A 20,092-nucleotide genomic window follows, 5' to 3' on the forward strand; every position below is an offset into this window, starting at 1 on the left:
CTTGCGAAAACGTTATCTATGTCCCAACAGTTTGTACCGCCGCTAGATGCTTTTCTGGCTAGGATCGTCTTTGATATCTTGACGAGGCTCCCCGTGAAGTCACTTGGGATATTCAGGTTCATATGGTGGTGAAGGTTGAGAATGAAAATATTGATGTGTAGTGGTGTGTTTGGTGATGGTAGTTTGATTTTGTAAGCCGTGGTGACAGAGGAATTGAATGAGATAATGAAAGTGAAGGAGAAAGATGACAACAAAACAAGAATATAAAAATAAAAACAATGCTAAATAACTAACAAAATTTATCATTTTTTGAGCCAACACCTAACTAACAAACGTATTCTCATACATAATATCTAACAAATATAGTGACCTTAAATTCTAAATTCTAATCTCTAGACCCTAAACCCTAATAGTATAAAAATACTATGTTGGCCTAAAGTGTTGGCTAATAATCTAATATTGATAAAAAAAAGCTAGTTCCATAACTACTAAAACGTACATTTTGAGAATAAAATTAACTCAAATTAAACTAAATATTAAAGTTGTCTCAAACTCTTGCAAAACTTCAGAAACAAAAGCATATTTTACCCCTAAAATTAATGAATACCTCCTTCCAATGCATATGTTGTGTTCTCTAATTATAATCAAACTTGTTATGGTGGCATTTCTTTTTCATGCCAACTTTGAAACATTGGGTTTATCTTGCAGTCACATAGTGGGACCTCAATCATGCTACATTGATAGAGATGCAACACTTTTCTTTATATAAATCATAAAATAAACACACAAATCATAGACATCGAATTTTGTACATAAACAATTTTCAGATTAAGAAAAGCATCTGTTTCAGCTTGTGAAATTGTGTTTTTGCAGATATTTCTTGTTCCTAACATGATTTATCAACCACAGAATAAGCCATCACCAGTTCACCACAGTGCTCATCTTCTATGATTAATAAGCAAGCATACAAGTAATAAAACAATAATGTCACTAAGCAACATCACTAACATGCACTGATGGAATTTCAATATTCAAACTATAAGAATTTTGAGGGAGCATTTTTTTCCTTTTCCAAAATGGGGCATGAATGTGGCAAGAACCAGGGCTAGATGCTCTTTTTGATCTCGAATGAATATTTGAGTTCCATGTGACACCTTCTATCATCATCTTCAAACTGTAACATAGCAAACAAAATTTTACTAAGTTCATCTATCTAGTAGTGCAAATTACACAAAAGAACTTAGACAATACAATTCTATGTGATATAAATCGTAAGCAGACAGATTGAGTTAAAAATGTACCAAATTTCCAAACAGACAGAAAAAATGTACAAGTCAAATTATATAACTAATCCCTACATAGTTGATGCCAGACTAGTTCGATGGTTGTGATGAGGGTGAAAATCTTAGGGATATGTGTTTAAGAAAACAAATTCTACTTTCATTTCACGTTTCAAAGTTTTTTAACTACAAAAAATGGCGTCTTATTTACGTTCCGCGCTTCCGCATCATTTCATGATTTTGTGATGGAAAAACTGAAACCATAATAAAACTTTGCTTTAAATGTTTCATATGGAAAATGTATTACATACAAAAAACACAGACACTGCTAATTCACTTTATAAAGCATAGCATACATGAGTGGTTTTACTTCTCATACCTTAAGTTTGGCTGAGTAAACACCCCTTGCAAGTACACCAGACGGAGTGACCTCTTCTTTCAATGCATGTTCATAAGGTTCTTTTTGAGGCGCGAACGTACCCAACATTCCTTTGCTCTGATCAACTGAAATGCCGAAGAATAATTGAATTGTCGATGCAATGCGCGAAAATTTGAATTGTACTTTATTGACCAATGTCATCTTTCGCGTAAAATATTTCTTATGAAGATAGAGGGAGCCAATAATGCAAATTGACATGAATGTCAATAAATAAAAGTTACATAATGCATTAGCTCCAGAAGCTGAATATCATGTAATTCAGCTTCCAAAAACAAATGAACTTATGTTAGCAAATATCATATGATTATTCTTTGCATTATTCTAAAAGTTAAGAGTCAGATTTATGCAGAATCATGAGATATGACTTTAATAGTTATTAGAACTTCGGTTCTTAGACAACAATTAATTACGAAAACAATAATATTCTGTTTCGAACTCAAGATTATCAAGCAAGGCTTTGACAGAGAAAAAGTTCAAACTAATACCTTGAATCCCTCCTTTCCAAACAGTGTTGAAGTATTTCAAGCCAGACACAATGTTGTGAAGAACACTAAATTTTAGCTTAAGCTGATAATGAGACCCTTCCCGGAGAGTGAATAGAACACGAGCATTTTGATTTTCATTCAATGGTAAAGGAGTCACAACTTCGCCAAAATCCTCAGAGACTATGCCAATGGAGTGGAATTTCACTTCAGGATCCACTTGACCTGTTGATAAAGTAAACAAGTTAAACAAATCCAACTGAAACTTCTGTGATTTATCAACAGTGACAATGATAATAAGCAAGATCAATAAACGAACCGTCAAAATCGCTTTCTAAGCACCCCAACAGCTTCTCCTTCCACCTCCTTAGGCTTTCATCCTCCTGCACAGCACAACCACCATTCATATCAGCAAATCACAAGCATTAACTCACTGTCTTATAAACCATGAATATATTTGAACTTACACAATGTTTTATTAAAAGAACTCTATAAAAGGGTTTGTCAAAATACATTTTTACAAACAGTCCTTCCAGTTAGCTGAACCATCTTATATACAGCTTCTGAAATGCTTCTCTCCCTTTCATCTATTCTAATTTCTACATAGTTAAGGTAGTGAACCTTCCTTTCCCCTTCAGAATTTTTCAAGAATGGTGTGACATGTTCACATATATAAAAGTAGCTCAGACAACTTTTACTTCATCACAAAAATTCTTCTAATTGAGCATTCCGCAATCCCAAAGGGTTTTTTTTTTCCCTTCAACCAAACACATTTTTCTTCAACCCAGTATTTGATTTTCGAAAAGAATACAGCAAAATTTTTTTAAAAAATGAAAAAGAAAAGAAAAAGGAAAACCTTGTCCCGTTCGATTTGGTCCTTGAGAGGAAGAAGAGGGCCAGGTTGAAAGGTGGTATTTTCATGGTGATCAGTTTCAAAGTCTTGTTCATCTTCTTCTTTCTCGTCTTCAGTTTCTTCATCTTCTTCTTCATTTGGGTGATGAGGCATTTCTTGGTTGGTTCCTGCACATGATGGTCCTGCTGCTTCCTCTGCCCTCTTACCACCTTCCATCTTTCTCTCAGTTCTTGTAACTGTAAGCACAAGTGAAGCGTGACGAGCTTTCTATTTTTTTTTTTTTTTTTTGTTCCCCTTTTCCTTTTGTATTGACTACTGTGCGTGAGATTTTCTTTTTTGTAATTTGTTTTTGTTTTCCCACAATATTCAAAAAAGGGTGCTGTCTTGGTTGTCAACCATTTCTCAACTACACTCTACACTCTACACTCGATCAAGACTCCAAATCATACACACACTTTCTATGCCTTTAAAACGCCCCCTCCTCCCTATGTCCCAAAAAAAAAAAAAAAAAGACACGCCACCTCCGGCCTCCCCCCTTCTTTTGTTTTTTTTTTTAATAGACAAAAGAAAAATGATATTTGATTGATACCATGAGAATATAGACAAATAATAATAAGTCATATGAAATTTATTTTCTACGTCAGCATCAATTTTTTTTAAAAAGATATATATTATATTATTATTTTTATTAAAATATTTTTATAATTTAATAAAAATAAAAAATATTTTTTATTTAATTTTATAAAAAGACTTAAACATATTTACTCTATTTGATTAAATAAAAATATCATTTTAAATCAATCAAATTTTAAAATTTAACTAATTCTAATGTTATATTTTCAAATAATTTAAACAACAGAATAAAAATATATCTGAGAAACAAGAAAAATCAAAAGATTGTTTTCATTTGAGTTTTAGAAACCCTCTCTTCGATCACTGTCTCTGAAGATTTTCTAGTGTTCTTCATCCTCTCAAGGTTTTCTAGTGTTCTTCTCTCCTCTTTCTATGCTCTCTCTTCTGCTGGAGCTTGATCTCTCTCATCTGTCTCACTGTAACGTCGCATTCAAGCTCTCTCCCTCTCTCCTCTCCGGTCTAGGTCGTCGCCATCTTGTGCGTTTCAGAGAGCGTTGTCGTCTTCCTGGTTCTAAAGAGCGTTGCCATCTTCTTTGCCGTCTTCCTCATTTTTCATCACCACTGTCAGCCTCTTCTTTCCGGTAATTCCCTCACTGTAATTTCTGTAATTTTAATTATTATAGCATTGGTGTGATTTTTGTAATTAGTGTAATTTAGTTTGATTTCTGTGATTTTATATTAGCTGTTGTTAATTTTGACAAAATAAAAAACTTAAAAAATTGTCCGCGGCAATCGACAAAGTTGGACATGAGCTTCATCTTGGTGGCCAGCCTTTAGTTTTATTTTGGGGGAATGATATGGTTTAGATTTCTCATCCTAATTGAATTCTTATTTTGTCAATAAAAAAGAAAAATTTTTTCTTTTGGAACAATTAAACCAATAGCTACTCTTTTAAAAATTCTTGGTAAATTCTCCGTTTGAACAATTCCTTTCTTTTGACATTAAGAACTATTTTTTTTATTTAATTGTTCTCCAATCTGAACTGCTTTTACCAAGAATTTTCAAGAGTAGTTATTGATTTAATTGTTTCAAAAAGAAGAATTCTTTTTTTTATTGATAAAATAAGAACTTAATTAGAATGAGAAATTTAAACCATATCATTTCCCCAAAATAAAACTAAAGGCTGGCCACCAAGATATCTTACATGAAGCTCATGTCCAACTTTACCGAATGTTGCGTACAATTTTTTTAAGTTTTTCATTTTGTCAAAATTAACATCAACTAATATAAAATCACCAAAATCAAACTAAATTACACTAATTACAAAAATTACATCAATGATATAATAATTAAAATCACTGAAATCACAGGAGGGAATTACCGGAAGGGAGAAGCTGACGATAGTGATGAAGAACGAGGAAGACGACGACGCTCTCTGAAACGCACAAGATCGCGACGCTCTCTGATGTTTGTATGACTGTAGAGGAGAGAGGGAGAGAGCTTGAGTGTGACGCGAGAGAGAGAAGAACACTAGAAAACCTTGACAAGATAAAGAACACTAGAAAATCTTTAGAAACGGTGATCGAAGAGAGAGTTTTTGAAACTCAGATGAAAGAATAATTTTTTTTTGTTTCTCAGATATGTTTTTATTCTGTTGTTTAAATTATTTGAAAATATAAAATTAGAATTAGTTGAATTTTAAAATTTGATTGATTTAGAAGGGTATTTTTATCTAATCGAATAAAGTATGTTTTGTTGGAATAAATTTCAATAACTCAGATCATCCACATTGAATCACCAAAAATATATTATATCATAATGCGGAAGCGTACCTGAATTTATAAACATGAATCATACGATTGGAAGAGTTTGGATCTTGTGGTTCTTTCGATCTTCCTCAACCAAAACCTTCTGTATTCCTAGGAGGCTGAACTGCAACTCTTTTTTATGGGAAAAGAGTAACAAAGGCGGCTTTGGTATATTGGGGACCGAAACCCTGAAGGTCTATTTATATTTGAGCATGGCACCCATTAAACCCTTAAGCCCAAATAAAATAGTATCTAAAGCCCAAAAGATAATATATCTAAAATCCAAAAAGATAATTATCTAAGGAACAAAAGATAATATCCGGTTTTATTCTCATTTAATTCCAAATTAAAAGTAATAATGACTTATTTAATTAGCATTTATAACAATAAATGAGATCATCATTATATAAGTCATTTAATTCGAAATAGCATAATTTGTGATTACAATTAATATATGTACTGCCCACAAATAAATTAGGAAATTAAAATAATTTCCTAACAATCTCCCACTTGGGCTATACATATATTCTTTCTTGACATAATCACACCTTATAAACTTTATGCGCGCATCTGAATGCTATTTCTCTCATTACTTTAACAATCTGGTCCGTCTCATACATTAGATATGGGACTACCGCAGCTTTTATCACATTAAATACCATGACTAAACCACGCCAATTACCATCCCAATATACTTAACAACATAGATCAAATTTGGATGAGTAATATGGAAATTACATGCCAAGTGATCTCATGCATGTCTATTTCCAGCTGGTCTAACTTTATTGAGATCAAACACAATACAAATATTGCAAAATGAACATTTCACATAACATGAAATAAACCATCAACTTAATTCTGCAGAAAAAATAACTCAATATCTGTCATAGGACATATAGCATAAACTCCCACTAAACCAAAGCATCACAAATATTGACACCCATCCGAGCAGTGTGCTCTTGAAAGACGTTAGGAGTCAATCCCTTGGTAATGGGTCTGCTAGCATATACTCTGTTCCTATATGTCCTATGGAAATCTGTTTTTCTTAAACTTTCTCCTTGACAACTAAGAACTTGATGTCTGTATGCTTCGATTTTGTCAAGCTCTTATTGTTATTGGAGTATAGTACTGCTGACTTATTGTCACAAAATATCTTTAATGGCCTTTCAATGTCATCTACTATATGAAGCTTAGTGACAAAGTTTCGCAACCATATGCCATGAAATCGGAATCAGAGTACCTAATGATCTCGAAATTTTCTGATCTCCGATAAATAAGCATGTAATTTTTTGTTCTCTTTAAATAACGCATTACGCGTTTAACAGCTATCCAATGATCCATGCCCGGATTGCTCAAGTATTTACCCAACACTCCCACTATAAATGATATATCGGGATGTGTGCAGACTTGAGCATACATTAAACTCCCTAGTGCTGATGCATAAGGCTTATCATGCATTGCTGTCCTCTCAAGATCATTTTTAGGGCATTGTTTGAGACTGAACTTGTCTCCTTTAGCTACGGGTGTGTACATTGGTCTACAAATTTTCATGCCATATCTACTTAAAATCTTTTCGATATAGTTCTTTTGTGATAATCCAAGAATACCTTGAGGGCGATCTCTTAGTATCTCGATTCCTAATACAAAAGAGGCATCACCAAGATCTTTCATTTTGAATTTGTTCGATAGAAATTTCTTAGTTTCATGCAACAAGCCTATATCGCTACTGGCAAGTAGAATGTCATCAACATGTAAGACCAAAATGATGTATTTACTCCCACTGAACTTGCGGTATACACACTCATCTATAATATTTACCTCAAAACCATGAGGTAATGACTTAATTAAACTTGTGATACCATTAACGGGAAGCTTGTTTGAGACCATAGATGAATTTTCTCCTTTTTCTATTGGATCTCCTTAATGACACTTCTTGAGGTTGTTGAGCTTGCTGTATGGGTTGGGGTTGATGAGAATTCTCATCATTTTCTTGTACTGTAGCAGTATCTCGAGCAACAACAATATTCTCATTGTTCTCTTGTACTGTAACTGGATCTACAGTAGGATTCTCATTTTGCTCTTGTACTATAACTGTATCTTGAACAACAATAGACACAAGGACCTGATCATTGTCAGTTACAGAATCCTCATCAAAAGCAACATTCCTAATATTTCCTTCCCCCCAAACTCAACATCCTCAAGAAATCTCGCATTTTCCGTCTCAAAAATAGACCTTGATGCGGGATTGTAAAACTTGTACCCTCGTGAACGCTCAGCGTAACCAACAAAGTAGCAACTAATTGTCCTTGAGTCCAATTTTCTTTCATGCGGCCTATAAGGTCGCGTCTCAACTGGACATCCCCAAATATGCAAATGCTTTATACTGGCCTTTTCCCAGTCCAAATTTCATATGGGGTTTTGTTAACTGCTTTGCTTGGCACCCTATTAAGGATGTACATTGCGGTCTTTAAGGCTTCTCCCCAGAGTGATTCAGGCAAGGAAGAATGACTAACCATACTTCTCACCATGTCCTTAAGAGTTCGGTTCCTTCGCTCTGCAACACCATTCATGCTAGATTTGCCTGGCATGGTGTATTGCGGAACAATACCACACTCCTCTAGGAAAAGAGCAAAAGGCCTGGGACGTTGCTCACCTGAACCGTCATATCTTCCGTAGTATTCACCACCACGATCAGATTTGACAGCTTTAATTTTCTTTCCAAGTTGAAGTTCAACTTCAGCTTTGAAAGACTTGAAAACATCCAAGACTTGACACTTTTCATGAATTAAATATAGATACCCATAACGAGAGTAATCATCTATGGACGTAATAAAGTACCGTTGTCCATTCCAAGAGACAGTAGGGAATGGGCCACATATATCAGTATGTATCAGTTCTAAGACATCTTTAGCTCTCTTGGCACCTAATTTCCTTTCATTTGTTCTTTTTCCCTTTATGCACTCAATGCAGACTTCAAAGTCTGCTAAATTTAGGGATCCGAGAATTCCATCCGACACGAGCCTCTGAATTCTCTGTTTAGAGATGTGACCTAGGTGTTTGTGCCATAATGATGCCGAATTCTCAGTTAGTTTTCGTTTTGTACCCGTTTGCAGTATTTCATTATTATATGAATTTAAGTCAAGCCTATATAGATTATCCACCAAATGATCAGAGCAAATATTATTTGAATTATAAAAGAGACTGACTTTATTGTCTTCGAACGAACAAAAATAACCTTATTTGTCCAAACGAGAAACAGAAACCAAATTTTGTCTAAATGACGGTACATAAAATGTCTCTAATAAATCCAAGTAAAATCCACTCGTGGAACATAATCTAAAGGTTCATATAGCTTCGACTGCAACTATATTGCCGTCTGCCACGTAGATGTATCTTTCAGCATCACTTGGCGGTCGGCTCCACAGGCAACCCTGCATAGTGACACTTACATGAGTAGTAGCAGCAGAATCTACCAACCAAGTATCAACAGGTGCATAACTTAAACTAGCCTCAGAACAAACGAAAGTAAGAATTATACCATTCTTTACACGCCATGTGGCATATTTGGTACAATCCTTCTTCATGTGTCCCACCTTCTTACAGAAGAAACAGGTTGAAACTTGATCCTGTTTCTTAGCCTTTTTTTGCTGAGAAGGCGCATCCGCAGTAGTATCACGCTTTCTTTTATACTGAGAAGATAAAGCCATGTGAGCACTGAATTTCTTAGTAAAGAATTTCTCAACATCCTTTAGGAACTGTTTGGCATCTTTATCCTCAGTAATTGAGCCCCAAAACGCCTCAGGAATTGAGCGTTTCATGATCATAATGCTCATTCGATCGGATCTCTCCCACTTCTCTATTTTAACCTCATTGAGGTTTTCCGCAGTGGAAGTGGGTTTCTCCTCTCGAAGAGCTATATCTAGATTCATACAACCGAGGACAATCTCCACGGTATCTTTCTAAACTTTAAAGTTTGAACCATTCAGCATAGGAATACTGCTAATTTGTGCAGAAACATTGGTAGCTAAAGCTATAATTTCTGGATTAGAACAAAAAGAACATGCAGTAAATATTAGTTAATTAATGGGTAAAAAATCCATATTGAGATATCCAGCACAACATTAATTTTCAATCTTTGGATAGAAAAATTAACTGTAAGTGATACTCTCATTGCAGTAATCAAATATTGTCAAAATTCCTGTCACACATTAAGCCTTTCTTTGGACCGACTTAATGCGCACATGGAAACTTAAACTTCGCAACCTATTTATTACCGCATATATTTTCTATTAATTGGCCAAATAATAACCTTCCTTTGGGCCGATTATTGACCGCATAATTAATAGAAAATAAACAAAAGTGTACAATACTTATTATTTGGCCAAACAATAAACTTCCTTTGGGCTGATTATTGTTCGCATAAATAATAAGCATTACTTTATTCTTAATTAGTTACCCAAATATGTATTTACCATCAATATGTGTATGTAATTCGGCCAAATATAGATCTTCCTTTGGACCAACTAATATTCGCATGAATTACATATCACCATATTCCTTATGTTTTGAATAAATCAATTTTCACAAAAGAGGCTACTTTGGCAGCATAATGTTCAATCAATTTTTTCTAAAACCAAATCTTTATAAAATAAGTGGGTATAATAATCCAAATTGTTACTAGTTTCCTTATGTAACAATTTAAATTTTTTTTTTTAACCGCACAAAAATTAAATCTTAAAAAAATTAAGAACGCCGACTAGCTTCGTATATATTATCGGCAACTTATGGTAACTATTTTCTCCAAAAAAAAAAAAACGAATCCATGAAACAGATTATCTACACACATATGTTGCTTTTCTCATATATCAAAGGCGCAGTACATTCACATGTACAAAATTCATTAACAAATAAATCAATACATATAAAGAAGGCACTGCAATTCATAAGGTCAATGTATACACATTAAAAACAAATAACGAATTCACCGGATTCACAAAATTGAATTCGATCCTAACAACGCAAACATGTTTTGATCCGGTGAAATAAAAAAAAAATTAATATTTTTAATGACTCAATTATGGATGGCTCTGATACCACTTGTTGGAATAAATTTCAATAACCCAAATCATTCACATTGAATCACCAAAAATATATATATCATAAGGCGGAAGCGTATCTGAATTCATAAACATGAATCATACGATTGGAAGAGTTTGGATCTTGTGGTTCTTTCGATCTTCCTCAACCAAAGTCTTCTGTATTCTTAGGAGGCTGAACTGCAACTCTTTTTGATGGGAAAAGAGTAACAAAGGCGGCTTTGATATATTGGGGACCGAAACCCTGAAGATGTATTTATATTTGAGCATGACACCCATTAAACCCTTAAACCCAAATAAAATAGTATCTAAAGCCCAAAAGATAATATATCTAAAATCCAAAAAGATAATTATCTAAAGAACAAAAGATAATATCCGATTTTATTCTCATTTAATTCCAAATCAAAAGTAATAATGACTTATTTAATTAGCATTTATAACAATAAATGAGATCATCATTATATAAGTCATTTAATTCGAAATAGCATAATTTGTGATTACAATTAATATATGTATTGCCCACAAATAAATTAGGAAATTAAAATAATTTCCTAACATGTTTAAGTCTTTTTATAAAATTAAATAAAAAAATTTTTTATTTTTATTAAATTATAAGGGTATTTTAGTAAAATTAACGATATGAAATATATTTTAAAAAAAAAAAACTGATGCTAACGTGAAAAATAAATTTCACATAACTTGTTGTTATTTGTTCATATTTTAAACGTATCGGTACGTATAAATTTATTATCGTACCGAAGCAAACACCAAAAAATTATTAGAAGTAATTATCTTTTTAACATTTAAATAAATTTTTAAGTTATTATTTTTAAATTTTTTGAAAAATATATATTAATGTTTTTTCATTTAAAATTAAAAGATAATTAAAAAAATAAATTAAAACCCATTGTCATTGTGTAAAACAAAATAAATACTTGCAGATAAATATACAATCGGTCTAAAATATTTAAAAAATTACAAAATAAATCACAAAATAACAATTAAAACAAACATTAGCTGACTTTTTAAAATTATTTTATTTATTTTAAATTTTATATCTTAAAATTGATTAATGTTAGCTTATTAAAAGTTGATTTTTTATTTTTTTATTTTTGAAATGAACTATTTGATTGCGTATTTTAAAACCTTGATTTATACATACAATTATCAATGTGTAGAGAATTGCACAAAATCCGAACAAGCAGAACATGATATGGCACTGCTGAAAGGGAGGAAAAAATGAAAAATGAAAAATTGAAAACAGTACAGTTATATATTTAAATATTTTTTGCAATCCACTCTTATCAAATTGGCTTAAACACAACAAAAACCATTTTCATCTCATCAGTGTATATAGGTCATTATCAGTAACACCAATATTTTACTAATATCTTTAATGGTTTTTATTTTTTCTAGTGCTATCATTAAATAATTTCGGTTTATTTTTTAGTTTATTTCAATTCATTTGTGAATTAATTGAAATTCACTTGATGCTGCTAAGTATTAACCAAATGTTTTATTCCTTAAATAATTTCAATTTATTTTTTAATTTAATTGAGGTTTATTTGAATTCAAAAATAAATTATATGTGTTTTTGTTGACGATTGAGTCTTTTTGATTACTTATTCAAAACCAAACTAATTTCGGTTCATTTGTGTGTTTATTGAAGTTCACGTGATGCTGGTGATAAATATTGATCAAATTTTTTATTCATTAAGTAATTTCGATTCATTTCTTAGTTTATTTGAGATTCATTTAGATCCAGAAATGAATTCGATGTGTTTGTGTTAATTGAGGTTTACTTGATGTTGCTGATAAATATTGACCAAAGTTTTTAACAAAGAAAAATAAAATTATTCTTTATCACTTTATTTAATAACATTAGATCTCATTCTATTCCATTCAATTAGTTTATATTTGAACAAGTAGTAAAAAAATTCAATCATCAATAAAAATACATCAAATTCATTTTTGAATCCAAATGAATTTTAATTAAACTAGGAAAGGAATAAAAAATTTGGTCAATATTTATCAGCAGCATCAAGTGAACTTCAATTAGCACACAAATGAACCGAAATTAGTTTAGATTTAAACAAAATAATAAAAAAACTCAATCATTAACAAAAACACATCAAATTCATTTCTGGATACAAACCAACCTCAATTAAACTAAGAAATAGCCAAAATTACTTAAGAAATAAAAAATGTGATCAATACTTATTAGCAACATCAAGTAAACTTTAATTAACACACAAATGAACCGAAATAAATTAATAAATGAACCAAAATTATTTAAAGATGGCATCAGAGAAAATCAAAACTACTAAAATGTTTGCAAAATGTTGGTATTTCGGTGACGACAGATAACGAAAAAGGAAAAGAAAAAGAAGTGGCAACATTAGAAGAGAAGAAGAATTTGCATGCGCAAATTTGGAAGAAGAAAAAGAAGAAGAAAGAGGAGGAAGAAAAAGAGAAAGAAAAGGAAAAGAAGGAGAAGGAAAAAGAGAAGAAGGTGCATAATTTAAAAAATTGTTATAATAATTTGGTTAGACTTATTAAATATTTTACTTTGAGGTAGAGCCTTATTGATCCACTCCATATTTTAGTTATGATCTTCATATAAAAGACATGTTCAGGTGAGTAACCACGTTTCTGAAAATATATTTTATGTGGAGTTTTCACATCTCGTGATGCATTTACTTAGGAAAGAGTCACTTACAAGTAAATGAGAAATAACAAGGAGAAGAAAAAGATAGCATCTAAAATTTTCAGATCTATCTAAAAACATTTTTACTCTCCCACTCACTCACCCGTGTCATGTTGCAATCTGAAAATTCATACGAGAGTGTATATTCCATTATGTCCGGATTTTAACTAACGGATTAAACGACACAGGGAGCAGGCATTACCTTCAACCAGCTGAAGACAACAATGGAGGACATGAATTTGAGTCAGTATTTGGCAATAGTGAATCATGGAAGCAATGACTACATAAACAACTATCTATTGTCAGGACTATATTCATCGAGCTTCCTCTACGACCCAAAAACATATGCTGATATACTCATACAGCAATACAAAACGATTAGAAAGGACCCAATCGAACGTTGTTGTTTTTTTTCATGAAGATGCATAACTAACAGAGTAATTAAAAGAGATGCTAGGATATATAACAGAAACTATAAAACAGTCTCTTTAACATGTTCTACATTTATTGTTTAATCTTAACACATGGAAGGTGCTACTATTCTGCAGAGTCTGCATTATTTGGGGCTGAGAAAGTTCTTGCTGGCAGGAGTTGGACCACTCGGTTGCATACCGAATCAAATATCCAGAGGCCTTTTCCCATCAGGAGTGTGCGTGGATAGATTGAGATCCTTGGTTGATGAACTGAACACACAATACAGTGGTTCATCAATTTTTGTTTATGGCAACACTTATGCAGCTCTCATGCAGATTATACAAAACCCAATTGCTTATGGTAGGAAATGTCCTTAATTATATGGTTATTAATCTAGGGAGTGTGTTTTGCTGCCTCTTAATTAATAATGCCACTCCTTTATTATTATTCCTAAATTGTCCTCAATTTCTATGAGCTTTTCTCATTACCGAAAACATAAAATAATGAAAATGGAGGGTAATTTGGACAAATTGCATAAAAAAGTGACATTATTATTTATTATTAGTGTAAACTATATTGAGTTCTCTTGGAGTTAAATGATATTGCACATGTGTGGCTAGGGGAGGTTAGTGTCATGCTTATAAGAAAAGTGATTCTCACATTTTATAAAATCTAATAACACAAAATGCCTTAAAGCTTAAACTGCAAAGGAGGTTAGTGTATATCTTTACAAATAAAAGAATATCATAATTACAGAGGCAAAAATGAGGAAATATCATGTATAGTAGTATCATTTAGTCTTAGAGAATCAACGTTCTTTTCCATTATCAATCATGGCATGATTATGTATTTTTTTCATTTACAGGTTTTGTTGTGACTGGTAGAGCATGCTGTGGAGTTGGAAGTTTTCAAGGACGGATAAGCATGAAGAAACAGAGACTAGTATGTGTTTTGGGATGCTTTTCATCCCTCAGAATCTGTGGACAAAATTCTTGCTCAAGAGCATTCAATGGATTATCCTCTGATTGCTACCCAATTAATGCGTCTCAGATGGCACTATTGTTTTTTAGCTACCTATATTTTTTATTGGACAAATCATAACTTCAATTGGTATACAAATCATAATTATTGAACAAAATTCAAAGTAATATTTTCTAAGGGTGAATTTTAGTATTGATGGAAACATAACATATTTGTGGCTGGGGATTGTTCCCATCCACAAAGCAGCATTATTTTCAGTACTCTATGTACACTGGATCAACAAATTAAAGAACCGATACATTTTTGGCGTAATCTTGATTATGCATTTATTAAGAAACTGACATCCAATCAATGTTTCATAACTCACATTTGGTAAAACCCAACAGAGCAACCATAGGAAATTAAGCTTCTCAATACGCAAATTTGAAGATCAACCAAGTTAAAAACTATTGTTATTAGTACCGCATTAAAGCAAGATCATTTCAAGATTGACATTTCAAACTAAATAAAACCAAAATAAAGTACTAAATCTGTCAGATTCTCAAATAGTCAAATATCTAGAGCACCAAAATCTGAGTTCCCAACATTGAACAGTCATTCTATAAATTGTGATTTATCTTTATCTATTTTTGGTTGTGGTTATCTCGCTGTATGAGTCTATGCATTCCAATCATCAGGTACCACTGGCTTTGGTCTCCGATTGAGACGGCGAATACTTTTCCATGAGTTTTGCAAGTTGTTCATCGAAGTTCTTCTCCATCTGCACCTCTTCCTCCCAATGCCTGCGCTTCATTGCAGCAATGCTTTCTTCATGAGCAAGCAACAACTTCTCCTTTTCAGCGACAAAGTTCTCCATTTCTTTGTCTTGGACCTCAACAAATTTCAGATATTCATCGGCCCTATATCCATAGAAAGATGAAATTCACCATAAGCCATTGGAAAATATAAACGGCACTAACAAATTAATTAGACCACATTCTTTAGTGTATCACATAAACCCTTCACTCCTCAAAACATTCATTTTTCCAGTGTCGTGAAGTTAGGTTTTCTTTCAAATCTATCCCCTTCAACCTTCCGATTTGAATAATCTTAGAGGATACTAACTTCATAAAAATTTACTTTAACACATAATAGCTATACATCAGATGCAAATGGAAAACAAATCTGCTTACTTGAGTCTTCGATCCTCTGCATTTAAAGGAGCGGTACTTGACTGCATCACCTTCTGACGTTCTTCCTGCTGCATCCTCTCAAAATCTTCTTCCCTTGCATTTCTCGTCTCATGAATTGACTTGAGCTGATCCTTGAAAAAATTTTCTTGCATATACATCTTCCAGTTGGGACACAGGATAAGATAGTCAAAAAACATAACATGAAAAAAATACGCTTTGACCTAGAGAAAATTACAGATCGCCTCGCCAGAAGAAAAAGAAATTAAGCATGAAACCAACCACGTACAAAAATCCATAAACAACAATCTCTATTCTTTTCTTTTCCTTTTTTTTGGGAGTGAGAGGAACATGTCATGCACTCTTGTAATGAACTACAAAGTAGTAATTACATATGAAACTTCTCAATAGAACAGTTCATTGCACAATTATATTTGAACCCTCAAGAAACAATCATATGCTAAACATATAACACAAGTAAAGCAAATATGCATCAAGGAACAGTTTAAACACAAGAGCCATAAGGTCTGTATGTGTGATGTTTGTATTACCTCTTCCTTGTTTTCTTCATGTTGCATTTTTGTTCTGAGCCTCACAATGCGATTTTCCTCCATTGTCCTTCGCAGCTTCTCACTCACTATACCAAATGATTCTTCCAGAGCTTTTTTATGCTTTTTCTCTTTCTCAACACGGTTCTTCAAGTAGTTAAGTAGCTGGTTGTCCTCACTCATTTGCTTGATTTGGTTTACAACCATCTCCTGGTATGATCTCAAGTCATATTTGAGCCTAGATTTACCTATAAAATTCACATGGAATCACAAAACATATAAAGAGTCAGCATAAAATTGGTTTCCATTGTACTGACTTCCATAACCTCCAATTCATAGACATCTAACAAACTGCAGAATGCGAGTATGTAGAAGAAAAAAGATCTGAAAGGGGAAATGAAACCTTGGGAATGCCTGTTAAAAACGTCCAGGTCTTCCTTAGTAGCTAAATATCCATAGAGCTGACGATTCCCACCAGGTAGATATAAAATACGACGATGAAACCATGCATCCCTATCAGTTCCTTCATCTTTAAAATGCTTGTGCAGACGCTCTGCCTCTAGATAACCACTAGCTGAGGCTTCAAATATCAAAACACTCATCCCACGATGACCTTGTGGACCATAGGAGTGTCGCGCTTTCACAGCTGCATATGTACTAAAATAATCAAGAAGCTCTTGGTTTCCCATACCTATCCACTAAATACAAAGAACAAAAACCTTGAGTTAATTCAAACTGACAAATGCTTAGGGAATTTTCGAATGGTTTTCTATATTACACTTTTAGAGTACTAGTTATGATTATTACAAGTAATAATTATTCAACAGTTGACACAAGTAAAGGTATGCACATACCTTCTCATTTTCATCCTGTTCAAGCTTTGTATTCTGTATGATAACCATTGGAGGCCAAATTATTTCATGATCTTTCTCCATATCAACTAAACCTTTCCATTTACCAAAAGCTTCCCCGGCCGGAACTACCGTAGTACCCCTTCTACGCAACTCCTCATCCAAAAGTAAAGCAAACTCTCGGTGCATCTTCATCCTTTTAGACCCTTTTGTTTTGGCATGTGTCATTAGAGGCTGCAGCCCTCTGTACCAATCAATGGCACCAGGACCATTTTGACAAGCTGGGCAGTGCCACTGCCTCTCCGGATCATTAATCTGCTCAACAGTCAGGCCATCCAAAATATCAAAGAACTTCGTGAACCATCTACACTTCTTACGTGTCTCATGGCTCTTTTGACTGGTATCTGAATCATAATCATCACTCATTAGATCATCATCAGTATCTTCCATAACATCAGACTCCTCCCCCTCATCGTCATCCTCAACATCATCATTCTTCTCAGGGTCCTCTGGTGGTGGTATTTCATCTACATGGGACTGCACAGCACCAGCTCTAGATTGCCAATTCCAACCCTGCTGCAATGGAGGCCGAATTAAAGGATTTGGAACCACATAGTTGCTTTCATATCCATAGCTAGCTGATTGGAAACTTCCGTTTCCTCTTCCGGCTGGTCTCCTATAGTTAGCATTTTGAGTTTGCTGCCAGGGATTTCCAGAAGCTCGTCCAGTTCCGTAATTTTTATTGCCTTGCTTTTGAGCCATGTCTCTGTTTCCCCGTGCTCTGGGATTAGAATTATGGGATGGAGAATTCCATTGTTTTGTAGCATTGTTTCCACCTTTGCCCTTGGGTTTCCTTGTAAATGTCTCCCACCCACCATCATCTTCTCCTGCATCCAGGGTAGTGTCAGCAACACCTTGAGCCAACTGGTCAATCGTTTGATCATATTCGGATACATTTTTCCCTTTGGACAGCGTATCATCATTGTTAACTGTAGTAGAAGGTCTTCCTCCGCCTCCTCTTGAACTCATTTTATGTGCTCTGTGTATGATTTAAAAAACTCAGTCAAGCATGATTACATTATACATAGATTTAGCAAATTTCATAAAGAATCAGCAAAAATATCAGTCAACACAGTTCAGTATTCATCATCCAGAACAGAAAAGGGAAGACCGCCCAGATATTTGAAGAAATAGAAATATTAACCTACATGACAAACACAAGTATATCTCAAAAGTCTAAAAACTGCAAGAGCATTTGTTTACTCGAACATCGCACTCCCCCAACAAAATGCATAACAACACACCATTATGAACTCAGGTCTTTCACATAATAAAGAGATGCACAATTATTAGAAGATAGTTTACAGAAGAAACAGAGTAAGGGTAAGGCTATTTTCATACAAAACCAGATACAAAACACATGAAGCTTGCCAAATGCCAATTGCCATGATGTGACAATTCATAATCCTATGCTATTGGAAATTAAAGACAATGAAAGTAACAATTAATTTCATTCTTCTGTCATATAAGGCACCGGACAGCATCCACAAATACATTCAGATAACACTTTTATTGTTTGAGTTAACAAATAAATGCATGAACTTAAAATGAAAGCAACTAGATTCTAGAACAAGGGTTTGATAATATTCATCAAGGAAGTTTCGTTTTCTTTCTTTTGGTCAATAAGAGCTTTCGAGGCGGCCATGAAAATCATTCGTCAATAAGAACACCAAATGGAAACCAAAGAAGTAGGGGGAAAGAAATAAAATTATTTAACAAAAAAACACCAGCTATGATCACATGGAACTTGAAACCCTCAATTTCACAAAGCTATAAATAACTCAATATATGGTTATGAGAAACTGAAACTGAAAAAAAAAACCCCACAAACACACAGACACAAAAAATAAAAACAGAATCCAAAAAACCAGAAACTGAAAGTGATAATGAAATGCTTCTACGAAAAAGAAAATGAGCATTCAAAAGAAACACCAACTAACAGCAAAGCGACATCGTTTCGAAGGTAAGAGTGGAATCACCAGGGATCGCTGAAATGTTAATGGCGGAAAATCGAGGAAGATTGATGGTCCAAACGCGCTACAGTGAGAGTGAGAGTGAGAGTGAGTGTCAGAAGAACAAGAGGAGACCTTATGTGAGGTCTTTGCGGACCTGAAAATTTTAATCAAGTTTGATTTATTTTATTTTATTTTGGGTACGAACGAAATAACAAACTTAGCAAAGAAGGCTGTTCAATTTTGTGTCAATTCTTTTGGGGGGTGGGGGGTAAATATATATTGTCTTTGAATTTTTTTCCACTTTTTGTCAAGTTTGTTCAACCCTTCTCTTTCTTTGGGAAAAAATATATTCTTTGAACTTAATTTGGTGATTGGTGTACATTTTTCTTTTAAAATATCATTTTAGTAGGCTAATAATGTGAAAATATAATATATTTATAGAAAATAATAATACTATTTTTATTTTTAATAATATTATTTTACATATAATTTTTTTTATTGTATATTTATATGAATTTATAAAAAAAAAACATCAAGTTATCAAAATAAAAGAGACAATATTTATTTTAAAATTTTAATTTTAGTTTGCAGTTAGTATTATATATTTTTATAAAATGTTTCATTGTTAATATTAAATTGTACTATTATTCAATTAAATTAATTTTTAGGATAACTATTTGAGCATTTAGTTAAATTGTACTAATATTAAATTGTACTATTATTCAATTAAATTAAATTTATATTATTGTAATAATATTTTTTATTTTTTAGTTGCTATAGTTTTAGGTCCAATTTAGGTAAACAGTTTAACTAAACTTCCTTTGAAAAAATAGATTAAATAATAAATGACTATATTAAAAGTAACTTATAAATAAA

The 20,092-nt window shown here is 33.0% G+C and overlaps 3 protein-coding genes across 4 annotated transcripts; 1 reads left to right on the forward strand and 2 right to left on the reverse strand.

The window, feature by feature from the left end:
• Positions 1–804: 804 nt before the first annotated feature.
• On the reverse strand, positions 805–3,627 carry LOC112727090 (rho GDP-dissociation inhibitor 1). Its single transcript, XM_025776716.3, has 5 exons — positions 3,058–3,627; positions 2,521–2,584; positions 2,205–2,426; positions 1,660–1,784; positions 805–1,174 (listed from the first exon to the last, which is right to left on the reverse strand). Exons 1-5 carry the CDS (start codon positions 3,268–3,270, stop codon positions 1,106–1,108), a joined length of 693 nt encoding a protein of 230 aa, XP_025632501.1. The 5' UTR covers positions 3,271–3,627; the 3' UTR covers positions 805–1,105.
• Positions 3,628–13,462: 9,835 nt separating this feature from the next.
• LOC112729810 (GDSL esterase/lipase At1g71250-like) lies at positions 13,463–14,029 on the forward strand. The gene is made up of 2 exons (XM_025779958.1): positions 13,463–13,637; positions 13,770–14,029. The coding sequence occupies exons 1-2, from the start codon at positions 13,463–13,465 to the stop codon at positions 14,027–14,029; spliced, it is 435 nt and encodes a 144-aa protein (XP_025635743.1).
• Positions 14,030–15,055: 1,026 nt separating this feature from the next.
• On the reverse strand, positions 15,056–19,464 carry LOC112727093 (protein SUPPRESSOR OF GENE SILENCING 3). Of its 2 annotated transcripts, none has more exons than XM_025776719.3 (6): positions 19,241–19,464; positions 17,205–18,240; positions 16,754–17,048; positions 16,354–16,598; positions 15,806–15,963; positions 15,056–15,532 (listed from the first exon to the last, which is right to left on the reverse strand). In XM_025776719.3, the coding sequence occupies exons 2-6, from the start codon at positions 18,228–18,230 to the stop codon at positions 15,307–15,309; spliced, it is 1,950 nt and encodes a 649-aa protein (XP_025632504.1). In that variant the 5' UTR covers positions 18,231–18,240; positions 19,241–19,464; the 3' UTR covers positions 15,056–15,306. The 2 variants fall into 2 exon arrangements, with proteins under 2 accessions (XP_025632504.1, XP_025632505.1); XM_025776720.3 differs by having other exon boundaries at positions 19,202–19,463.
• Positions 19,465–20,092: the final 628 nt, after the last annotated feature.

This window comes from Arachis hypogaea, chromosome 12, assembly GCF_003086295.3.
Source record: "Arachis hypogaea cultivar Tifrunner chromosome 12, arahy.Tifrunner.gnm2.J5K5, whole genome shotgun sequence".
Classification (NCBI taxonomy): domain Eukaryota; kingdom Viridiplantae; phylum Streptophyta; class Magnoliopsida; order Fabales; family Fabaceae; genus Arachis; species Arachis hypogaea.

Bases quoted from the DNA above. Each gene is read 5' to 3' on its own strand.
- LOC112727093 (XM_025776719.3), bottom strand. From the start codon at position 18,230: ATGAGTTCAAGAGGAGGCGGAGGAAGACCTTCTACTACAGTTAACAAT. The intron at 16,599-16,753 runs GTTTCATTTCCC...TGAATTTTATAG, and splicing joins TTTTAACAGGCATTCCCAAG to GTAAATCTAGGCTCAAATAT. The intron at 15,964-16,353 runs GTAATACAAACA...CCCAACTGGAAG, and splicing joins ATGAAGAAAACAAGGAAGAG to ATGTATATGCAAGAAAATTT.
- LOC112727090 (XM_025776716.3), bottom strand. From the start codon at position 3,270: ATGGAAGGTGGTAAGAGGGCAGAGGAAGCAGCAGGACCATCATGTGCA. The intron at 1,785-2,204 runs GTATTAGTTTGA...TCGGCATTTCAG, and splicing joins TTGGAAAGGAGGGATTCAAG to TTGATCAGAGCAAAGGAATG. The intron at 1,175-1,659 runs GTATGAGAAGTA...GCTATGTTACAG, and splicing joins TTTACTCAGCCAAACTTAAG to TTTGAAGATGATGATAGAAG.
- LOC112729810 (XM_025779958.1), top strand. From the start codon at position 13,463: ATGGAGGACATGAATTTGAGTCAGTATTTGGCAATAGTGAATCATGGA. The intron at 13,638-13,769 runs GTTGTTGTTTTT...AACACATGGAAG, and splicing joins TAGAAAGGACCCAATCGAAC to GTGCTACTATTCTGCAGAGT.